At 40.4% G+C, this 18,653-nt stretch overlaps 1 protein-coding gene across 2 annotated transcripts; it reads right to left on the bottom strand.

Annotated features, from left to right (window-relative positions):
* Positions 1–2,821: 2,821 nt before the first annotated feature.
* GIMAP4 (GTPase, IMAP family member 4) lies at positions 2,822–11,335 on the bottom strand. Of its 2 annotated transcripts, none has more exons than XM_017520688.2 (3): positions 10,389–11,335; positions 6,793–6,864; positions 2,822–4,645 (listed from the first exon to the last, which is right to left on the bottom strand). In XM_017520688.2, the coding sequence occupies exons 2-3, from the start codon at positions 6,848–6,850 to the stop codon at positions 3,714–3,716; spliced, it is 990 nt and encodes a 329-aa protein (XP_017376177.1). In that variant the 5' UTR covers positions 6,851–6,864; positions 10,389–11,335; the 3' UTR covers positions 2,822–3,713. The 2 variants fall into 2 exon arrangements, with proteins under 2 accessions (XP_017376177.1, XP_017376175.1); XM_017520686.2 differs by lacking the exon at positions 10,389–11,335 and adding an exon at positions 9,789–9,944.
* Positions 11,336–18,653: the final 7,318 nt, after the last annotated feature.

The raw sequence follows: 18,653 nt of genomic DNA on the forward strand, positions 1-18,653 counted from the left end.
TTCACAAAGTGATTTATTAGGCAGAAAGCGGAGAGAGAGAGAGAGAGAGAGAGAGAGAGAGAGAGAGCTCCCACACTGCCCTGGGAATATCCTACTTTTAATACCTACTACTCGGTATAAGTGGAGGAAGATGAAATGCTTCATGTTGGATTCAAAAAATGGAACAGAGCATGAAAATGAGACTGCTTACATAACATGGGACTTGTGTCAAATACATGGCTAGAATTCTTACTTAACAAATGTGGATGATTTAAAAACATTTATACCGTGAATTCATATTTTATCCTGAATTTACAACACCTTTCATAAATTTGGAAATATTTTAACTTTTTTTTTTTTTTTCCCCATTTATTTATTTTATTGTATTTTAGGTTTTGGGGTACATGTGAAGAACATGCAAAATTGTTGCATAGGAACACACCTGGCAGTGTGATTTGCTGCCTTCCTCCCCATCACCTACATCTGGCATTTCTCCCCCTGCTATCCCCCCCCAGCTCCCCACCCCCCACCATCCCTCCCCTATTTCCCCCCAACTGACCCCAGTGTGTAGTGCTCCCCTCCCTTTGTCCATGTGCTCTCATCGTTCAACACCCGCCTATGAGTGAGAACATGCAGTGTTTGATCTTCTGCTCCTCTGTCAGTTTGCTGAGAATGATGGTTTCCAGGTTCATCCATGTCCCCACAAAGGACCCAAACTCATCGTTTTTGATGGCTGCATAATATTCCATGGTGTATATGTGCCACATTTTCCCTATCCAGTCTATCGTCGATGGGCATTTGGGTTGGTTCCAGGTCCTTGCTATTGTAAACAGTGCTGCAATGAACATTCGTGTACACGTGTCCTTATAGTAGAACGATTACTTTCACAATGTGGTTGTGTCATTGAAGCTGTGCTCACAATCCATCTCTGCAGAGCCCAGACAGTGAGGCAGCCAGAAAAGACCCATGCAGGGGAATCCCTTTTGCCCTGTCCTCTCAGTGGCTGGGGACAATAGCTACCAGCTGAGCTGATAGTGAACTCAAAGTGTTTCATTCAAAATGGTGCCTCCGTGGTAGGTCTTTCATGTTGTGTAAACATTTAAATATCTGGCCTTTCCCCCAATTTTCCCACAAAAGCTTTCATAACTCAAATAATATTTTCTCTCACCACCTCTCCAAATAAAAATGTGGACAAACATAAACAGAGAGAAATTTTATAGCTTTACAGACTTATGTTAGTGAAAAAGAGAGTTCTAAAATCAGATATCTGAACTATCTATCTTAAGAAGAGGAAAAGCAGATCAATGATACTACCATAATCCAGAACCTTACTTATTTAATTGGAAAACATTGGAGGCATTGCCAAGAATAAGGCATGCTTGTCATCTCCACTACTGCTCAACATTATAATGGAGGTATTAGCCAATGCAATCAAACAAAAAAATCAATTAATTGATTAAGAAGATTAATTAAGAAATGAATTAAGAAGAACTGACAGACAAACTACGGAATGTCCATATGAAAAAATACTTCTCAGTCAAACAAAGAAAAGAAAAAGAAAGAAAGAAAGAAAGAACAGGTAACTCAGATGACTCTCAAAAGCATTATGCTGAGATGAATGAACCCAATCTCAAAAGGGACTTCTTTTGCTCATCTCTAGATTCTCAGTGTCTGCTCTAGAACCAACCATGAGATACAAGAAATCAATGAGTTTTAAAGAATGCATGAGTAGGTATGAACTCGCAGAACTATTGAGAGAAGGGAGCATGTCTCACTCTCTTCTTGTACTAATCACAATGCCTAGTATTTGCCAAGGACCTTCTGTCTGCCTTCTCTCCTGGGAGGCAAACAGGCAACCCTCTTCTTAGAATTTTTCACATGAGCCTCTCACCTGCTCACTGCTTCTTAAGTCAGAGTCTTTTTCTTTGCCTCATCTGCAGCATTAACCTGAATGCAAGGGTAAGAATAATTGAGTGTGTGTTACACTGAAAATAACCACTGCAGTTAAAGACTTTTTCCTATTAAACCTGAATTTTCTTTTTCTTGGGAGGAATGTGTGGCTTTTTGTTCAAAGATTTGCTTACAGACAGTTGTAATACAATAGGATATTAAATTCCTGTCTCAAAATGTTGGCTAAAACTTCAATGATAAAAACAATAGACACAAGTACGCCCACTTTCTGTGAGGTGAGAGACAGAAGCTGTCTTACTCTGAGTGATTATTTCTACAGAAATCACACATTTCATTGTGTAGTGCTTCTCTTATCTTTGAGCCTTTGCTAACTTTTGTTAAATGTATAGTCTAAACTTATTTGTGCTTTTGGGAAATAAGGAAGAAATGTGTATCCTATTTTGGGCAAAATGATTTAGGGCATGGAGAAGCCAATTTCAAGATGACAGAATATGGAAAGTTGGCATAAGTCACATGTGACCACTAGGACATATTAGTAAAACAGGAAAACATGCTTTCAGAATTTCTAGAAATTATTAAGTGAGGAAAACCCAGTAGAAAAGGGATAGGAACTTCAACCATCGCTATCTCTATATTAAAGGGAATTTTTGCACCAACAGAACTACACAGGTCTCAGAAACTTTGGTTACACATAATGTCCACTGGCACATAATGAAGATCCAAGGAAGTTGTGGTCTTTGGCTGATGAACGGGTTGAAATTGTGGCTCAAGTCTTCTAGCAAAAGGGGGAAGGGGGGACAGCATGAGAGTAGACCAAGTCTAGCTCCAAAATTATCTTGAACTTTTACCAAAAAGCGAAATTAATCCCTATATTATTAGAAGTAGCAGTAGTATTTTCCAAGACGAAACAAGTTCTAATTCTGCACAAATATGAGATAACTGAAAAGTTTCATTATAAACACAATAAGCAAAAAATTCAATGCAGTGGGGGCAGAAGTGTGGGTATGACCTGCCAAACAACAAGTATTCAAGGTGTGGAGTGAAGGAGGTGGGGTCACAACTATCTGTTATTTCTCAAGAAAAGGAGACAACTGACTATTTATCAAACTGGTTAAACTGAGGTTGGTCGAAGAGTTTCTACAGATTTACCTGAATATACCAATCATTGCTCTCTTATCTGTTGAATTGCTGTCTTTCACTCTTTCAGGATTCGGGGATCACTATATAGTTGAATTTGTAGAGATCTATTTTCCAGACAAGTCTCTGTTCTTTAATGAACAAATGATAAAAAACAATTTGACTCTTTATATAACAATGGAATTAAATAGACACTCATCTAGAAATAATTCTACAATTATCTCCATCTCTAAGATTACCTACTGCAAACAAAGAATTGATCTTTCTAACAAACCATATGAGTAAGATGATCCCTGTGACTCTGAACACAAAAATAAGTGAGTAGAAGCTACAGGTGGAGACTATCTGCTAATACAGAAAGAATCTAGAAAAAAGGTTTTATTAGAGGTAACATGATATAGCTTGGAGTCATCTTCTTTGGTCTCTTGCATACATTTTCTCTGCATGTCTAAGGAAGAATTCACAAGGTAGCAAGCACCAATGCCTTCTACTTTGGAGTTTCACAAATTAAAAATTTGTCCTTCTCTTGTTAAGTCAATCAAACATCTACCAATGGACAATGGTGGTCCTTATTTATGAGCACCTGAGAGACAGAAACTAGAGCACTCCAACTTTGCGAAATGAGTTAAGTATGGGGCAAGGTTGCCAGAGAATATGCGGAAAATACAAACAGGTTTTCATTAAGTTTAATCTTCCATGAACACACGTGAGAAAATTAAGAGAGCAATCTTTAATGCATTAATGATTAATTCAAGCATCCCATTCTGATTCTCCACTTCCATTCTTGCCTCTTGCTGCCTTGCGACACAGAGAGCCTCCTGTTCTGCTAGTTCCTTCGCCATTTGTGCCCTTCTCTTTTCCTGCTCCATTTCATCTCTCAGCTTGCTGATTATCTCTTCATACTCCTCTCTTATCCGTGCTTTCTCTCTCTCCATCTCCACTCTGTAGCACTCTTGCATCGCTTGGGTTTGCTTCTGGATCTCCTCCTCGGCCATTTGGTACATCCTGTTAGTGTAGCAGCCTCCTTTGTTCTTGCTCACCACGAGCTGGACCAGGGCCAGCAGCTGCGCCCTCTGGGCCTCCTGCTCAGCGCCTGTTGCCCTGTTGTTGAACGCACAGTAGCGGTCACCAAAAATGTTCATCAAGTCTTGAATGCCTTTTGGAGCTTCCATTAAGTAATCATGCAAATTGGTGCCATCTAAGTCATCTTTCCGGGTGAATAGGAGAATCATGAATCTTCTAGCCCTCTCTCCAAACATTTTCAGGATCTTCTCTGTGGCCTGCTGCTCTTCCTTGGTGTAACGGCCTAGTGGGACCACCAGAAGCAGAGCATGAGGCCCTGGGGAGGTCAGGAGGATGCAGCGAACAATCTCCTTGCACGTGTCAGCATTCTGCACCTCAGTGTCGAAAATGCCTGGCGTGTCAACCACGACGAGTTCTGTTTCCTTCCACATGCCGCTGCATTTCTCACAATTCTTGGTAATGGATTTTGCTGCAATGCCAGAATGAAACACTTTCTCTCCAAGGATGCTGTTTGCTGTTGCACTTTTTCCTGCTCCAGTTTTACCCACTAACACAATTCTCAACTGGGAATGTCTGGGCTCTTGGCTTCCAGGACCTGGGATATCAAGAGAAAAAAAAAAGCCACACTATTAGAATCTACCTCTAATAGTTTCCCCTGCAGAGTCCTCACCCCCGTGCCCTTTTCTGTTACTGCCTGTGGGCTTCTCCTGATGTTACTCCTGCACTCACAGAGAGTCCTGTGGGCCTGATGCTCATCTTGCAGTACTTGGGCAACTGGCCCTTCCCTTAATCTCCTGTCTTCAGTCTTGCTTTTCAGGATTCCCTTGAGCTTCGTAGTCTGATCTTTTGTAGCTGTATAGCCCACAGAGGAAGAAATAAAATGGTTTCAGAAGAGAACTATGAGTTACCAATAATAGCTGTTTGTTTGTTTATTTGTTTGTTTTTTGAGACGGAGTTTCTCATTGCCTAGGCTGGAGTGCAGTGGCGTGATCTTGGCTCACTGCAACCTCCGCTTCCCAGGTTCAAGCAATTCTCCTGCCTCAGCCTCCTGAGTAGCTGGGATTACAGGCATGCACCCCACACCAGGATAATTTTTATATTTTTAGTAGAGACAAAGTCTCAGCATGTAGTTCAGGCTGGTCTCAAACCCCTGACCTCAGGTGATTCACCCGCCTCAGCCTCTTAAAGGGCTGGGATTACAGGCGTGAGACACCAGGCCTACTGTTTGTTTCTAGTAAGGTAGTGCAGGGAGTAACCCAAGATTTGACTTTAGAGTATCTGTAATGGAGATTGATTTTCCCAATTTATATTCAAAATGAAGCATTTCTTCTTCCCATTAAGAAGCCAGGGAAGTGGGTTATACACCCTATCATTATTCTTAAAGCAGAGCTTCCCACACCTGATAACCACTATCCTAGGATGAAAGAAGCATAATTTCAAAAGTAATACAACTGAGAACACTGGATATAGGAAAGCTAAGATTACCTTTAAAAACAAAAACAAAAAACGTGGGCTGGTGTTCACATTTTTATTTCGTTACCATCACAGTGGGAGGCTCTGTCCTAAGGATATCTGAGGGCATTGGTTGATCATAGGGAAGGGAATAGGAGAATCATGGGAAGTAAAATGACAAGGCACCAAAGGCCAGCTCCAACACTGCAAGTTTGTCAGTGTCAACAGCATAGGGATGACAATCCATGGAGGAAATTGTAAATATAGCCACAATCTATTCTTATCCCTGCATGCCTCTTTAGGATGTCGATTTGCAGTTCCTCCCATCAAGATGCTATCTGCCTCTTCAACCGTTGAATCTGGGTGGGTCTTATGACTTGCTCTGGACAGTAGGACAGTAGAAAGCCTGATGCAAGCAGAGGCTCCAAAAGTGCTTATGCATTGTGGCTTGCCTTTTCTTTCTGCTTTTCTGGCAACTACTTTATGAGGAAGCGTGGAATAGCCTTCTTGATGATGACAGCAAAGCCCAGTTATCCCTATTACCCTGGCTATCTGAGAGCCTGCTAACTACCAGACATGTCCATAAGGCTATCCAAGACCATTCGGCCTCATACCAGGCACTAGCTCACCCCACATGCATGATCAAGTGCCTAAGATGAGCCCAGCTGGTCCAGATCCAAGAATGGCTCAGTGAATGCATAGAATTAAAAGCCAATTAAATGGCTAATGTCTTAAGCTACTAAACTTTGGAATAGTTTATTAAACCAGCAAAAGCTCAATTGACATAGTGAATTTCTATAGATAAGGAATAAAATGGAGGGTCATGTGATACACCGAGTGAGCCAGCCAGTTTAGTTTGTTGGTTATGGTGAGACCACCAGGAGCTGGGAAATTAGGGGCCCGGGCGAGGGATCAATTACTCTCACATTCCTCTTTCCCAATCCTCCTCCAGGCTGGAGAAAGGGGCAGAAAAACGGAGAGGGTACAACCAGCTGTTCTGGTGTGCCCATGTTGCCGGAAGTAGGAGATAAGAAACCGTGTCGAGTTCTGGGTCAATCAAAGGATGTTTAATCTCTCTTCTGCTTAGCTGCTACAGCCACACCATGGGCAGAAAGTGCAGAGGGTCAAGAGAGATGAAAGAGCATGTCAAATGAGGAGGAAATGAGAAAAGAGGTTGGAAATGTTTTTCTCCTGCTCAAATGGGGACTGGCTGGCAAGGCAGGACAACCCCCACCCCGACCTGCTAACCTCCCTGCAGCCTGGCCTGGGGAACCCTGAACGCCCTCTCACCATAACTGGCCCCTGGTGTGCCGAGGTTGAAGTCCACACTGCTGAATTTGGCTGCCATTGTCGCTTGAACTCCTGTAGATTGAGAACATAACCATGTCATTTTAGGAAAATGGAAGCAACTAGAATCCCTGGCTGCCTATAGCCAACAACTTTATTTTTTTGCTGGGAACTTGCTACATTGATTTCTCCTGCCGCATTTCTCAAAAGTCTCCTTAACCCTCCATTTACAGTTTCATTTCCAGATTGTTCCTTTTTCTTTACACAAACATAAACGCTTCCAGTGCTTCCTCAGCATTGGTCTGGCCCCTTCCCCCACCTAGAGATTTGTGGCTTGGATGCCTTTGTATGAGGTCTGTAGCTTATACCCTCCTCAGAGTTCCAAACTTTTATATTCACTCAGCTTCTCCATTTGGCTGTTTCATGGGTATCTCAAACAGAACCTGGCTGCAATTAAGCCCTGACCTCCACCTCCTGTTCTGCCTCCCTTGCTCCCCCTCAGCAGACGGCACCACCATCTAGCCCATGGCTCCTCCAGAACCCTGGGGTCATCTACAGCTCTTTCATCCTCTCTGTCTCATTGGTCCATCACCAAATCCTATCAATTCTACTTCCAAAAAACCTCAAAATTACCCATTTATCTCCATCTTTGTGCTAATACAACCCACTGTCATTAGTTTGCAATTTAACAGCCTTCTAATTGATCATCTCCCCTTCAGTCCCTTTTCTGCTCTGCAATCAGATGTTATTTAACGAACATTTGATATTTTTTCTGGTTTAAATTTCCTAGTGGCTTTCTACTGGTTTCAAAAATAACTTAAGTCCTTGGAATGGTCCGTAGGCCATGCATGATCAGCTTTCTCCTCTCTCCTAGGTGTGAGCCATACTACCGTCAAAGTCCTGGAAATCTAGGCTCCTTCCACCTTCAAGGCCTTTGCAGAATCGTCCCGTCTCTCTGGAGCACTCACCCTCCAACCTAGTGCCCAGCTTGTTCCTGCTTAGCATGCAGGCCTCAGCTCTCCAGAGCGTCTCCCCAACACCACTGTCCACCAGCAACACCCTCTGGCATGGTCCACTTGGTATTTGCACCCCAGAGAGTTCTTACAGAATATGTATTACCCTCATTCTATTATAAAGACACATGCACACATATGTTTATTGCGGCACTGTTCACAATAGCAAAGACTTGGAACCAACCCAAATGCCCATCAATGATAGACTGGATAAAGAAAATGTGGCACATATACACCATGGAATACTATGTAGCCATAAAAAAGGATCAGTTCATGTCCTTTGCAGGGACATGGATGAAACTGGAAACCATCATTCTCAGCAAACTGACACAAGAACGGAAAAGCAAACACTGCATGTTCTCACTCATATGTGAGTGTTGAACAATAAGAACACAAGGACACAGGGTGGGGACCATCACACACTGGGGCCAGGGTGGGTAGCTGGCTAAGGGAGGAATAGCAGAGGGTGGAGAGATTGGGGAAATTAGAAGAAATAATGATGTGGCGATGGATGCAGCAAACCACCACCATTGCATGTGTATACCTATGTAACAAACCTGCACGATCTGCACATGTACTCCAGAACTTAAAGTATCATAATAAAAAAGATGTGTATTACTCTAGAAGTTATTTGTTTGATTTTTTTACTGTCTCCTGTTAGACTGCAATCTTTGTGACGGGAAGACCACATATGTCTTGTATGTCTTATTATTCCCTGGAGACAAACACAATACTGGGCAAAGAATGGTTCTCAGTCATTATTTGTTAAATAAATAAATGAATAATCTCCTTGCTTCTTTCCTCTGATTGGTCACTATGTCCAGCCCACATCTGACCTGTGAAAATGACAATCCTTTCCTTTATTAATTAATATGTAGCATTATAGAAACATGGTATAAATGTTAAATGTTTTATTTCATTGCTACCTACAAACATTTTGCAATGGAGAAAGATATTTGAAGGACTCTTATTGGGGCAGACTATGACCAAAACAGGCAGAAAATGGTAGTTGTTAAGGACAGAGTCACCTCATAGGAAGCTAACAAACATGACACACTGTGAAAAGCCAGGTATTTCTTTTGGAAGAATGATTATTTCTTTATCCTTCAAGAATAGGGTGTAGGAAACAGCTTCTTGTAAACAAAGAAGAGAAATCATAAAATTTTTAAAAATCAGTGGCTGGTGTTAGGAGAGAGGATAGGACACCAGCAACAAGAAAACAATGCTGTGACACTCTGGGTTTTTGTGACATTCTTTGGGTGTTTCTTCACATCCTCCTTCTAGTACATGGGCTCTTTAATGCTGCTCTGCTGTTCCTAACTCAGAGGCAAAGCCAGGAGACTGTGCTTTTGTAGGTGCTAACCTCAGGTGGCTGAGTTATCCTCCCTCTGCCTAAAGAAAAAGTATCCATCAGAACCCAGCTTCTCCTGAACTGCAGAGAGTCACAGCCTCCTTCTATCCACTAAACGGGAGCTCAAATCCCAGTAAACCCAGGACTGTCCCTGAAGAGGCAGTTTCCCTAACGGGCAGTTCTGAGCAGTCAGTTAACCCAGTAACAAGACCTCAGACTGCAGAACCTCCAATCCTGACCTGGATGCAGTCTTTGTGGGGACGCATACAGACCTGTGCCCCTTACACATCTCAATGTTCTTCTTCCCACCAGCTCCTGAAGAACTAATTCTGTCCGCTCACCCAACTTTATCCCTGGAAGAATCAAAGTTTCTGTATAAATTCCGAAACAAGTGAAAGGAAACTTTTATTTGTAAAACAAGTATTCTCCGAGCAGCAACCCCTGAAAGAGGCAATAATTTGTAGGGCTCAGCCTTCAAAACGAATACAACCTAAAATTAGCAAAGACAGGAAACAGGAACCAACGAGAATATAGTCTGAAAACATGTTTACCAGACATTTTAAGATACAGGTCCTCTCCTCACCAAAATTGCAAATTTCTCCCAACCCCCGCCACACACACCCCTATTCCTTTACCTGGAAAATCTGGGTCCTGCACGCCTCTCTGATTTTGTGCACAATGCTAAGCCAGGATGTTGAGAAGGAGGAACAGAGAGGAAATGTGGGGAGGAGCTGTCCAGATTTACTTGTGCAAGGGACCTGCCCACCTAACGATCCAGCAGCTCTAATAGAACTTTCTGCAGAGATGGGATTGTTCTGCATTGTCCAGGATGGCTGCCCTTAGCCACATGTGACTACTGAGCACTTGAAATGTGACAAGTGTGACTGCGGTTCTGAATTTTAAGTTTTATTTTGTTTCAATTTATTTAAAATTAAATGGCTATTCCATTGTCGGGATTCTAAAAGGCAATGTCAGGCAGAACAACTTGCACCAGCCATTTTCCCCAGAAGGAAAGAAGGAATATTCAGTATGCGATGCTTGGTGGCTACCATACTGCACCTTGCAAAGGCTCTGCAGTGAGACAAAAAACATGGGTCGTGCTGTGACATACTGGAAGAAACTGCTGGGCCAAAACCAGAGGGTTGCCAGTTATTCTGAAAGACCACTGAGCCCCTGAATCCTGCTCAGCACAACAGGCCTCCCAGCTGAGCTCCCATATCCCGATGTCCCAGTACCTCAGGTATGTCCTCTGAGTCCACAGTATGTCGTGTATTTCCAGGATATATCCATAAGTCATCTGCTAGAAACAAAAGAGAGTAAATGACCTTCATTGGACTGACTAGGATGGGCCCAAATTCACCTCCTGAGATGGTCCTGGAACCATCGAAATATTCTAAACACTGACATCTGACACTACTTATCACTAAAATGGAAATTTTGAGAGTATTGTAATGGGGTCCCAGCTCACCATTATAATCAATTATTTTTCCATTATAAAAGGGGTCTCAATTTACCATTATACCCCACAGCTGAGACCTTATTTAGCACTTTAGTAATTATAAAGTTGCTAATCATTCTAAAGAGAGCCGTAAGAGACAAGACATACATTTCTTTGAGGATAGAATGTAGTTGGCCTTGGGTGTACAAGCACAGGATGGCTACCCTAAAAAGCCGGACAGGCAATGGAATACATTCTGCACCAACAGTAAGGATAATTTACATTCCAGAACAACATGACTTAAATAACAAAGACCTCTTGGTCCCTTGGTTTGACAGGCAAACAAAGGCAAGTCCAAAAGAACAGGCAGTGTGAAAAAGCATCTCCATGATTCCGAACTGGAATACCTAAAAAGACTAGGATTATATTTTGTTTCTGAAGCTTAAGCCTGGCTAGAAGGTATATATTATTCTAGTTAATTACAGAAACTGATGTAAAATGTAGTATTTATTTTAAGTACTATTAAACCACTGGATCATTACTTAGGGAATCTTTATTTGGGTTACAGGGATCATTGCAAGTAGGAAAGTTCTCTGTTAGGGACTACATTTGCAATCAGCACCACATTTCATCTAAATGCTCTAACAATAAAGCAATATGTAGAAAAAATATCTACACTAAATATTCAGAAATGATAACAATCTGAAGACAATCATTTGTGATACCACATTAAAAATTTAGAAAAGGAACAAAAATTGAACCTAAGGTAAGGAGGATGAAGGAAATGCTAAAGGGGAGAAATCCTGAAACAGAAAAAAATAAAGAGCCAATAAAATCAAACAGTAATTGTTTGGAAATAATTAATAAAATTGATAAGCCTCTATCTACATAAATCACAAAAGGGGCAAAAATATGGTATACAAATTACTTCTATCGGGTATGGGAACGAGAATGTCCATACAGATCGTACAGGCATTAAAGGGATGATAATGGACTGTGGTAATGCAGTTTGGAGGACAGGGATGCAGGTGGACATCTCTGAAGAGCATGGAGTGTACAGATATGTGTACCTCACATTAACATTCAAAGAATTCAGAAAAGAAGGATATTAATTAATATACCCCATTCTGTGCATATCAGCCAGCCTCTTCTCCCAGCCACACCTGTCCTTGCTCAATAGGCTCATCACATGGTGGTAGGGATGGGGACTGTGCATAAATACAGTAATTCTGACTCTCAGTTTCCGAAGTCCAGGTGGCTACAACCACTGTGACCAAACTGGTAAGAGCTAAGACCAACACTGAGCCTTTGATCCAACACCATATCCCAGGGAGATCAGTCGGCCACCTGGTGACATGTCCCTCTTCCATGATAGAAAGAGCAGAGCCAATGTATGATATCAGAGTGGATCTTCCCACTATTAATTCTAATCAGCCATGTGAAATTATGGCTTCTATTTCCCATAACTTTGGGTTCTGTTAGCCTTAGTTCCCAAAGAAAGAATGTTTCTCTCATGAATGCAATGTTTTAGTAACAATATAGGAATATTCAGGTTATGTATTTCTTCTTAAATGAGCTTTGGTAGTTTCAGGAAACTTCACTATTTCATCAAAGTTGTTGAATTTATTGGCCTAAAGTTTTCCATGATATTCCCTTATTATCATCTTAATTTATAGAGACTCTGTAGTGATGTAATAATTGATACTTTATATTTCTCTATATTTTTTTCATCCACCTGGCTAGAAGTTTGCCAATTTTATTGAACTTTTTAACAAAACAGCTTTGGGTTTTATTCATTTTTTAAAATATTTTTCTGTGTTCTATTTCACTGATTTCCTTGCTGATCTTTATTTCCTTTCTTGTGCTTACTTTGAGTTTAATATTTTCTTTTTTCTTATTTTTAATGTGGAAATGGAGCCATTGATATAAAATTTTTCTTTTCTTTTTTTTTCTATTACAACCATTTAGGGCTATAATTCTCCATCTACTATTGCATTAGCTGAATCCCACAAATTTTCATATGCTGTGTTTTTCACTCATTTAAAATGCTTTCTAATTTTCCTTTTAACATAGTTTTTGGCCCACAGATTATTCAGAAGATGTAACTAAGTTTCCAAATGTTTGGGGATTTTCCAGATATATTTGTTATTGATTTCTAATTTAATTTTATTATTGTCTGGGGTAGGCTTTGTATTATTTTGATGCTTCTGCATTCATTGAGACTTTTTTTGTTGCCTGGAATATGTTCTATCTTAGTGAATATTTCATGTGCATTTGAAAATAATGGGTATTCTGCTATTGTCGAGGGGAATATTCTATGATTATCAATCAGATTAATTTGGTAGATAGTGTGACCAAGTCTCCTACAAACTAATTTCCTGTCTACTTGTTTGAGAAAGGAGTGTTGAAATCTCTATTATTTTGGAATTGTTTATTTCTTCCTACAGGTCTATCAAATTTTGCTACATGTATTTTGAACCTCTGTTATTAGAGGCCTAATAGTTGAGTATTGTTATGTCCTTTTGTAACTCCTTTCTCATTGTGAAATTATGTTTTTTACTGTTAGAAATGTTTGCTCTGAAATCTACTTTGACTGGCAGTAATATAGTCACTTCAGCTGTCTTTTATTAATGTTAAGATGATGTATCTATTTCCATTCTTTTACTGTTAACTTATTTGTGTTTTTATATCTAGAGTGGGTTTCTTTTAGGGAAGATACAGTTGGGGTCTTGCTTTTTTAATCCAATCTGACAAACTGCTTCTAATGGGAGTATTCAGATCCTTTGCATGCCATGTGATCACTCACAGAGTTGGGTTTAAATCTATCATCTTGCTATTTGTTTTGTCCCTTCCTTTTTCCTATTTTTCTGCCTTCTTTTGGGATTGAATATGTTCATGATTTCACTGTTATCTGTGTTGTTGGCTTATTAGCTACAACTCGTTGTTTTGTTCTCATTTTAGTGATTGCTTTGGGATTTGTGGTATACCTCTTTAACTTACCATAGTCCCCATTCGAGTACTAGTAAGCCACTCCATATTCAGCAGAGCCTTATGGTAATGTACCTCCATTTTCCCCTCTAGAGCTTTATGTTATTGTTGTCATACATTTGACATTTATGCGTTTTATAAACCACAGTGATCAGGCCAAGAAGTGACACTGACAGAGACGAGCATGGAGAGCTTGGTTTTAGGAGCCCCGACACAGACAGCAATACAAGGACAAGCCTATATCTTGAGTGATTTTGACTCTAGGTTCATCAGCAAAATGTTAAATTAGTGACATTTAAGGATAAATTTGGCAGCCTTACTCGTCACGGAATAACCAAGCATCCAGGTGGCACCATGAGGCATAGGCACTGCGAGTCCTAGCAAACCAGACAGCCCCTTCATAGTGGGTCTTCCAAATCCTTCCCTCACTTTGACACGCACCAGAGTATACATTAAAGGAGCCCATGGAATTTTAGCCATTCATTGATTGGAATGGTGGGAACAACATCTTCCAAGTACTGCCAGAATCTGGACAGGTTATTAAAGAAACCACTGTTCAGTAACACCATATAGCCCTCAGAAGCTTTGCAGTTTCGTTTTTGCTGCTTTCTTTTCTTTTATTCATTTCCTCCTTCTATTTTACAATTTGACATCTTTTTTTTCAATCCTGTACTCCCTTCACACATATATCCAAATATCTGTACCACATTATTACAAATTATATGGTAAAGTGACCAGAGGATGACTTTTTAGGGCACATCACCAGGAAGTCTGTGGTCTACAAGTGATGTTGGCCTATTTCCCAGAACCTTCTTATATTATGAGAATGAGCTTGTTGATTGTAAATTTACCTGTGTACAACAATGCTATCTCTCTGCCTCAGCCAACATCATTTCCTGCCTCATTTTCTCCACCTTTTGACTTACCCATCACAAATAATTGTGGTCACTTCACAGGATAGAAAGGTTAAAATGCAGGGGCAATATCTGCTATTCTATACATTGGATGGTGCTCAGAATGAATTGAAGGTAAAGGTTGGGGAAAAGAAGGAATATCCAGGAAGATCTCAGGATCCTGAACCATGCTTAGCAGGATCTTCCTTGGGCACCTCTTCAAAGTGGTGTTGGACCAAGGGTGAAGGAGACTTAGAGAATATTCCTCTAAGCCTCCAAACTGGAGTGGAGGCTACCCAGTTAAGAGTAGCCACAGCTCTGTGTTGAGCTGGGTATAATGCCTAGTGCAAGTGTTCTGCCTGACTTTGCCTTTTATAATCCTGACAATGGAGTTTTAAAATCATAAACTACTTATTAAAAGCTTAGCAGATTCCTTCTCAAAACTATTAAAATAATTTTTTTGAACCAACTACAACTTGAACTTTGCATTAGAATTCCTCTATTTCCAAGTTGTGAATGACCACAACTGGTTCTGTGTAAATACAAATATGTAAAAGTTATTTCACATTTTCTCTTATTATATTTAATTCTATTTAGTAAGAAATCAGAGATTTCATAGTCTCATTCCAATTTTAGTATATGTGCTACTGAAGCAAGCATGAGATTTCATAATCAAGGTAGCAAACTGGCCATAACCTAAGCATTCTGTAAAATAGGCTACTGTATATTATAGACCAAAGACATTCTCACTTCCTGCAAACTTTGTTAAACTAAGAATAATGAAGTTTAAAAGGTTATAAAGTCACAATATCATAGAGAACTTGGGAGTGTGAGCATTAGTGGTAAGAGATTTAACCATATTTCTGTAAGGCAGAGAGAGAAGAGGGTGCGGTGGGGCAGTACATTAAAAATGAGCATGATCCCAGATAGGCTGGAGCTGAGGTGGCCAGAGAAGTTGGTTGGAGTGTCCTGGGAAGGTTCAGGCTCAGAAATGCCAGCTGCAGCAGAGCTATAGGGCTGAAAATGGGGATTGGTTGATGATCTGAACATGAGATAATTGAACCCACAAGACCCTTCCCACCTCCTAGAGCCCCACACTTCAGAGTATTTCATCCCAGGAGCATCATTAGAAGATTCTTCTCTAAAGCTTAGAATGTCCCAGAGAAAATCCTCTGCATTCTGACGTTTACAGTTCCCTCGTCATAATGGCTTGCACCCGCTCTATCACACAAACAGATGGAAAAACATTCCATGCTCATGGTTAAGAAAAATCAATATCGTGAAAATGGCCATACTGCCCAAAGTAATTTATAGATTCAATGCTATCCCCATCAAGCTACAAATGATCTTCTTCTCAGAACTGGAAAAAACCACCTTAAACTTCATATGGAACCAAAAGAGAGCCCGCATAGCCAAGTCAATTCTAAGCAAAAAGAACAAAGCGGGAGGCATCACACTACCAAACTTCAAACCATACTACAAGACTACAGTAATCAAAACAGCATGGTACTGGTACCAAAACAGAGATATAGACCAACGAAACAGAACAGAGGCCTCGGAGGCAACGCCACACATCTACAACCATCTGATCTTTGGCAAACCTGACAAAAACAAGCAATGGGGAAATGGTTCCCTGTTCAATAAATGGTGTTGGGAAAACTGGCTAGCCATGTACAGAAACCAGAAACTGGACCCAACTTCCTGACACCTTACACTAAAATTAACTCCAAATGGATTAAAGACTTAAACATAAGACCTAACACCATAAAAATCCTAGAAGAAAATCTAGGCAAAACCATTCAGGACATAAGCATAGGCAAGGACATTGTGACTAAAACACCAAAAGCATTGACAACAAAAGCCAAAATAGACAAATGGGACCTAATCAAACTCCACAGCTTCTGCACAGCAAAAGAAACAGTCATTAGAGTGAATTGGCAACCAACAGAATGGGAAAAAATTTTTGCAATCTGCCCATGGATTGACAAAGGGCTAATATCCAGAATCTACAAAGAACTGAAACAGATTTACAAGAAAAAAACAAACAAGCCCATTCAAAAGTGGATGAAGGATATGAACAGACACTTTTCAAAAGAAGACACATGAGGCCAACAAACATGAAAAAAATTCTCATCATCACTGGTCATTAGAGAAATGCAAATCAAAACTCCATTGAGATACCATCTCATGTCAGTTAGAATGGTGATCATTAAAAAAATCTGGAGACAACAGATGCTGGAGAGGATGTGGAGAAATAGGAACACTTTTACACTGTTGGAGGGAGTGTAAATTAGTTCAACCATTGTGGAAGAGAGTGTGAAGATTCCTCAAGGACCTAGAAATAGAAATTCCATTTGACCCAGCAATCCCATTACAGGGTATATATCCAAAAGATTATAAATCTTTCCATTGTAAGGACACATGCACACAAATGTTCATTGCAGCACTGTTTACAATAGCAAAGACTTGGAAACAAATGCCCATTGACGATAGGCTGGACAGGGAAAATGTGGCACATATACACCATGGAATACTATGCAACCATAAAAAACGATGAGTTCATGTCCTTTGTAGGGACATGGATGAACCTGGAAACCATCATTCTCAGCAAACTGACACAAGAACAGAAAATCAAACACTACATGTTCTCACTCATAGGCGGATGTTGAACAATGGGAACACATGGACACGGGGAGGGGAGCATCACACGCTGGGATCTGTGGCAGGGGAACTTGGGGAGGGACAACAGGGGGTGGGGAGTTGGGGAGGGATAACATGGGGAGAAATGCCAGATGTAGGTGATGGGGAGGAAGGCAGCAAACCACACTGCCATGTATGTACCTATGCAACAATCTTGCATGTTCTTCACATGTATCCCAAAACCTAAAATGCAATAAAACTATATTTTAAAAAATAAACAAAAAGGAGGGAGATGTGGGGGTTCACTCAGGGTGGTGGCAAAAATATTAAAGGAAAAACATTAGGCATAGCTTTACGGAATAGTCACAAATCTTTTTGAAAGGCCAAAGGTTTACATAGCATGTAATGACTGAATGGGTGGAAGGTGACTGGCTTTTAGTTTAGGGCATTAGGACAGTAAATACTACAAATAGTAAAAGAAGTTTCTCAAGATAAGTCTGTTTACCTTTACCTCCATTAGCAAAACCTTTGATCATCCTTACGTGCTTAAATGTCTTTTATTCAGGGGGTGGGCAGAAGTTAATTGCCCACTAATGGTGTTGATCCAAAGACCCTTGTCCTTTGGTATACTAAATAAAAGCCTGGAGTAGGGGCTGCTCAGGCCAGCTGCCATTAACTCCTTTGAGTGAATGGCCCAGACAGCCCAGCTCACTCTTCCACTGTATTCTGTGTTTGAGGGTACATTACTCATCTGTCACTTAGGCAGGGTCTGTATGACAGACCCCCACAAACTTTGATGCAAAAATCTGAACAAAATACTGGTAAGCTGAATCCAGCAGCACATCAAAAAGCGAATCCACCATGGTCAATTAGGCTTTATTTTTGGTATACAAGTTCAACATACACAAATCAATAAATGTGATTCATCGCATAAAGAGAACTAAAGACAAAAACAACATGACTATCTCAGTAGGCACAGAAAATGCTGTTGATAAAATGCAATATCGCTTCTTGTTAAAAAATCTCAATAAACTAGACATTGAAGGAACATACATCAAAATAGTAAGAGCCATCTATGACAAACCCACAGCTAACATTGCTGAATTGGCAAAAGTTAGAAGCATTCCCCTTAAAAACAAGCATTAAGACAAGGATGTCCTCTCTCACCACTTCTATTCAACATAGAATGAAGTCCTAGCCAGAGCAATCAGATAAGAGAAAGAAATGAAAAACACCTAAATAGGAAGAGAGGAAGTCAAATTATCTCTGTTTGCAGACAACATGATTCTATGTCTAGAAAACCCCATAGTCTTGGCCCAAAATCTCTTTGAGCTGATAAACAACTTCAGAAAATTTGCAGGATACAAAATCAATGTACAAAAGTCACTAGCATTCTTATACACCAACAAGAGCCAAACCAAGAGGCAAATCAGGAAGACAATCTCATTCACAATTGCTACAAAAAGAATAAAATACCTAGAAATACTGCTAACCAGGGAGGTAAAAGATCTCTACAAGGAAAATTCAAAACACTCCTCCAA

Source organism: Cebus imitator, unplaced genomic scaffold (genome assembly GCF_001604975.1).
Source record: "Cebus imitator isolate Cc_AM_T3 unplaced genomic scaffold, Cebus_imitator-1.0 Scaffold20, whole genome shotgun sequence".
Taxonomy (NCBI): domain Eukaryota; kingdom Metazoa; phylum Chordata; class Mammalia; order Primates; family Cebidae; genus Cebus; species Cebus imitator.

Bases quoted from the DNA above. Each gene is read 5' to 3' on its own strand.
- GIMAP4 (XM_017520688.2), bottom strand. From the start codon at position 6,850: ATGGCAGCCAAATTCAGCAGTGTGGACTTCAACCTCGGCACACCAGGG. The intron at 4,646-6,792 runs GTGAGAGGGCGT...TTGATATCCCAG, and splicing joins CACACCAGGGGCCAGTTATG to GTCCTGGAAGCCAAGAGCCC.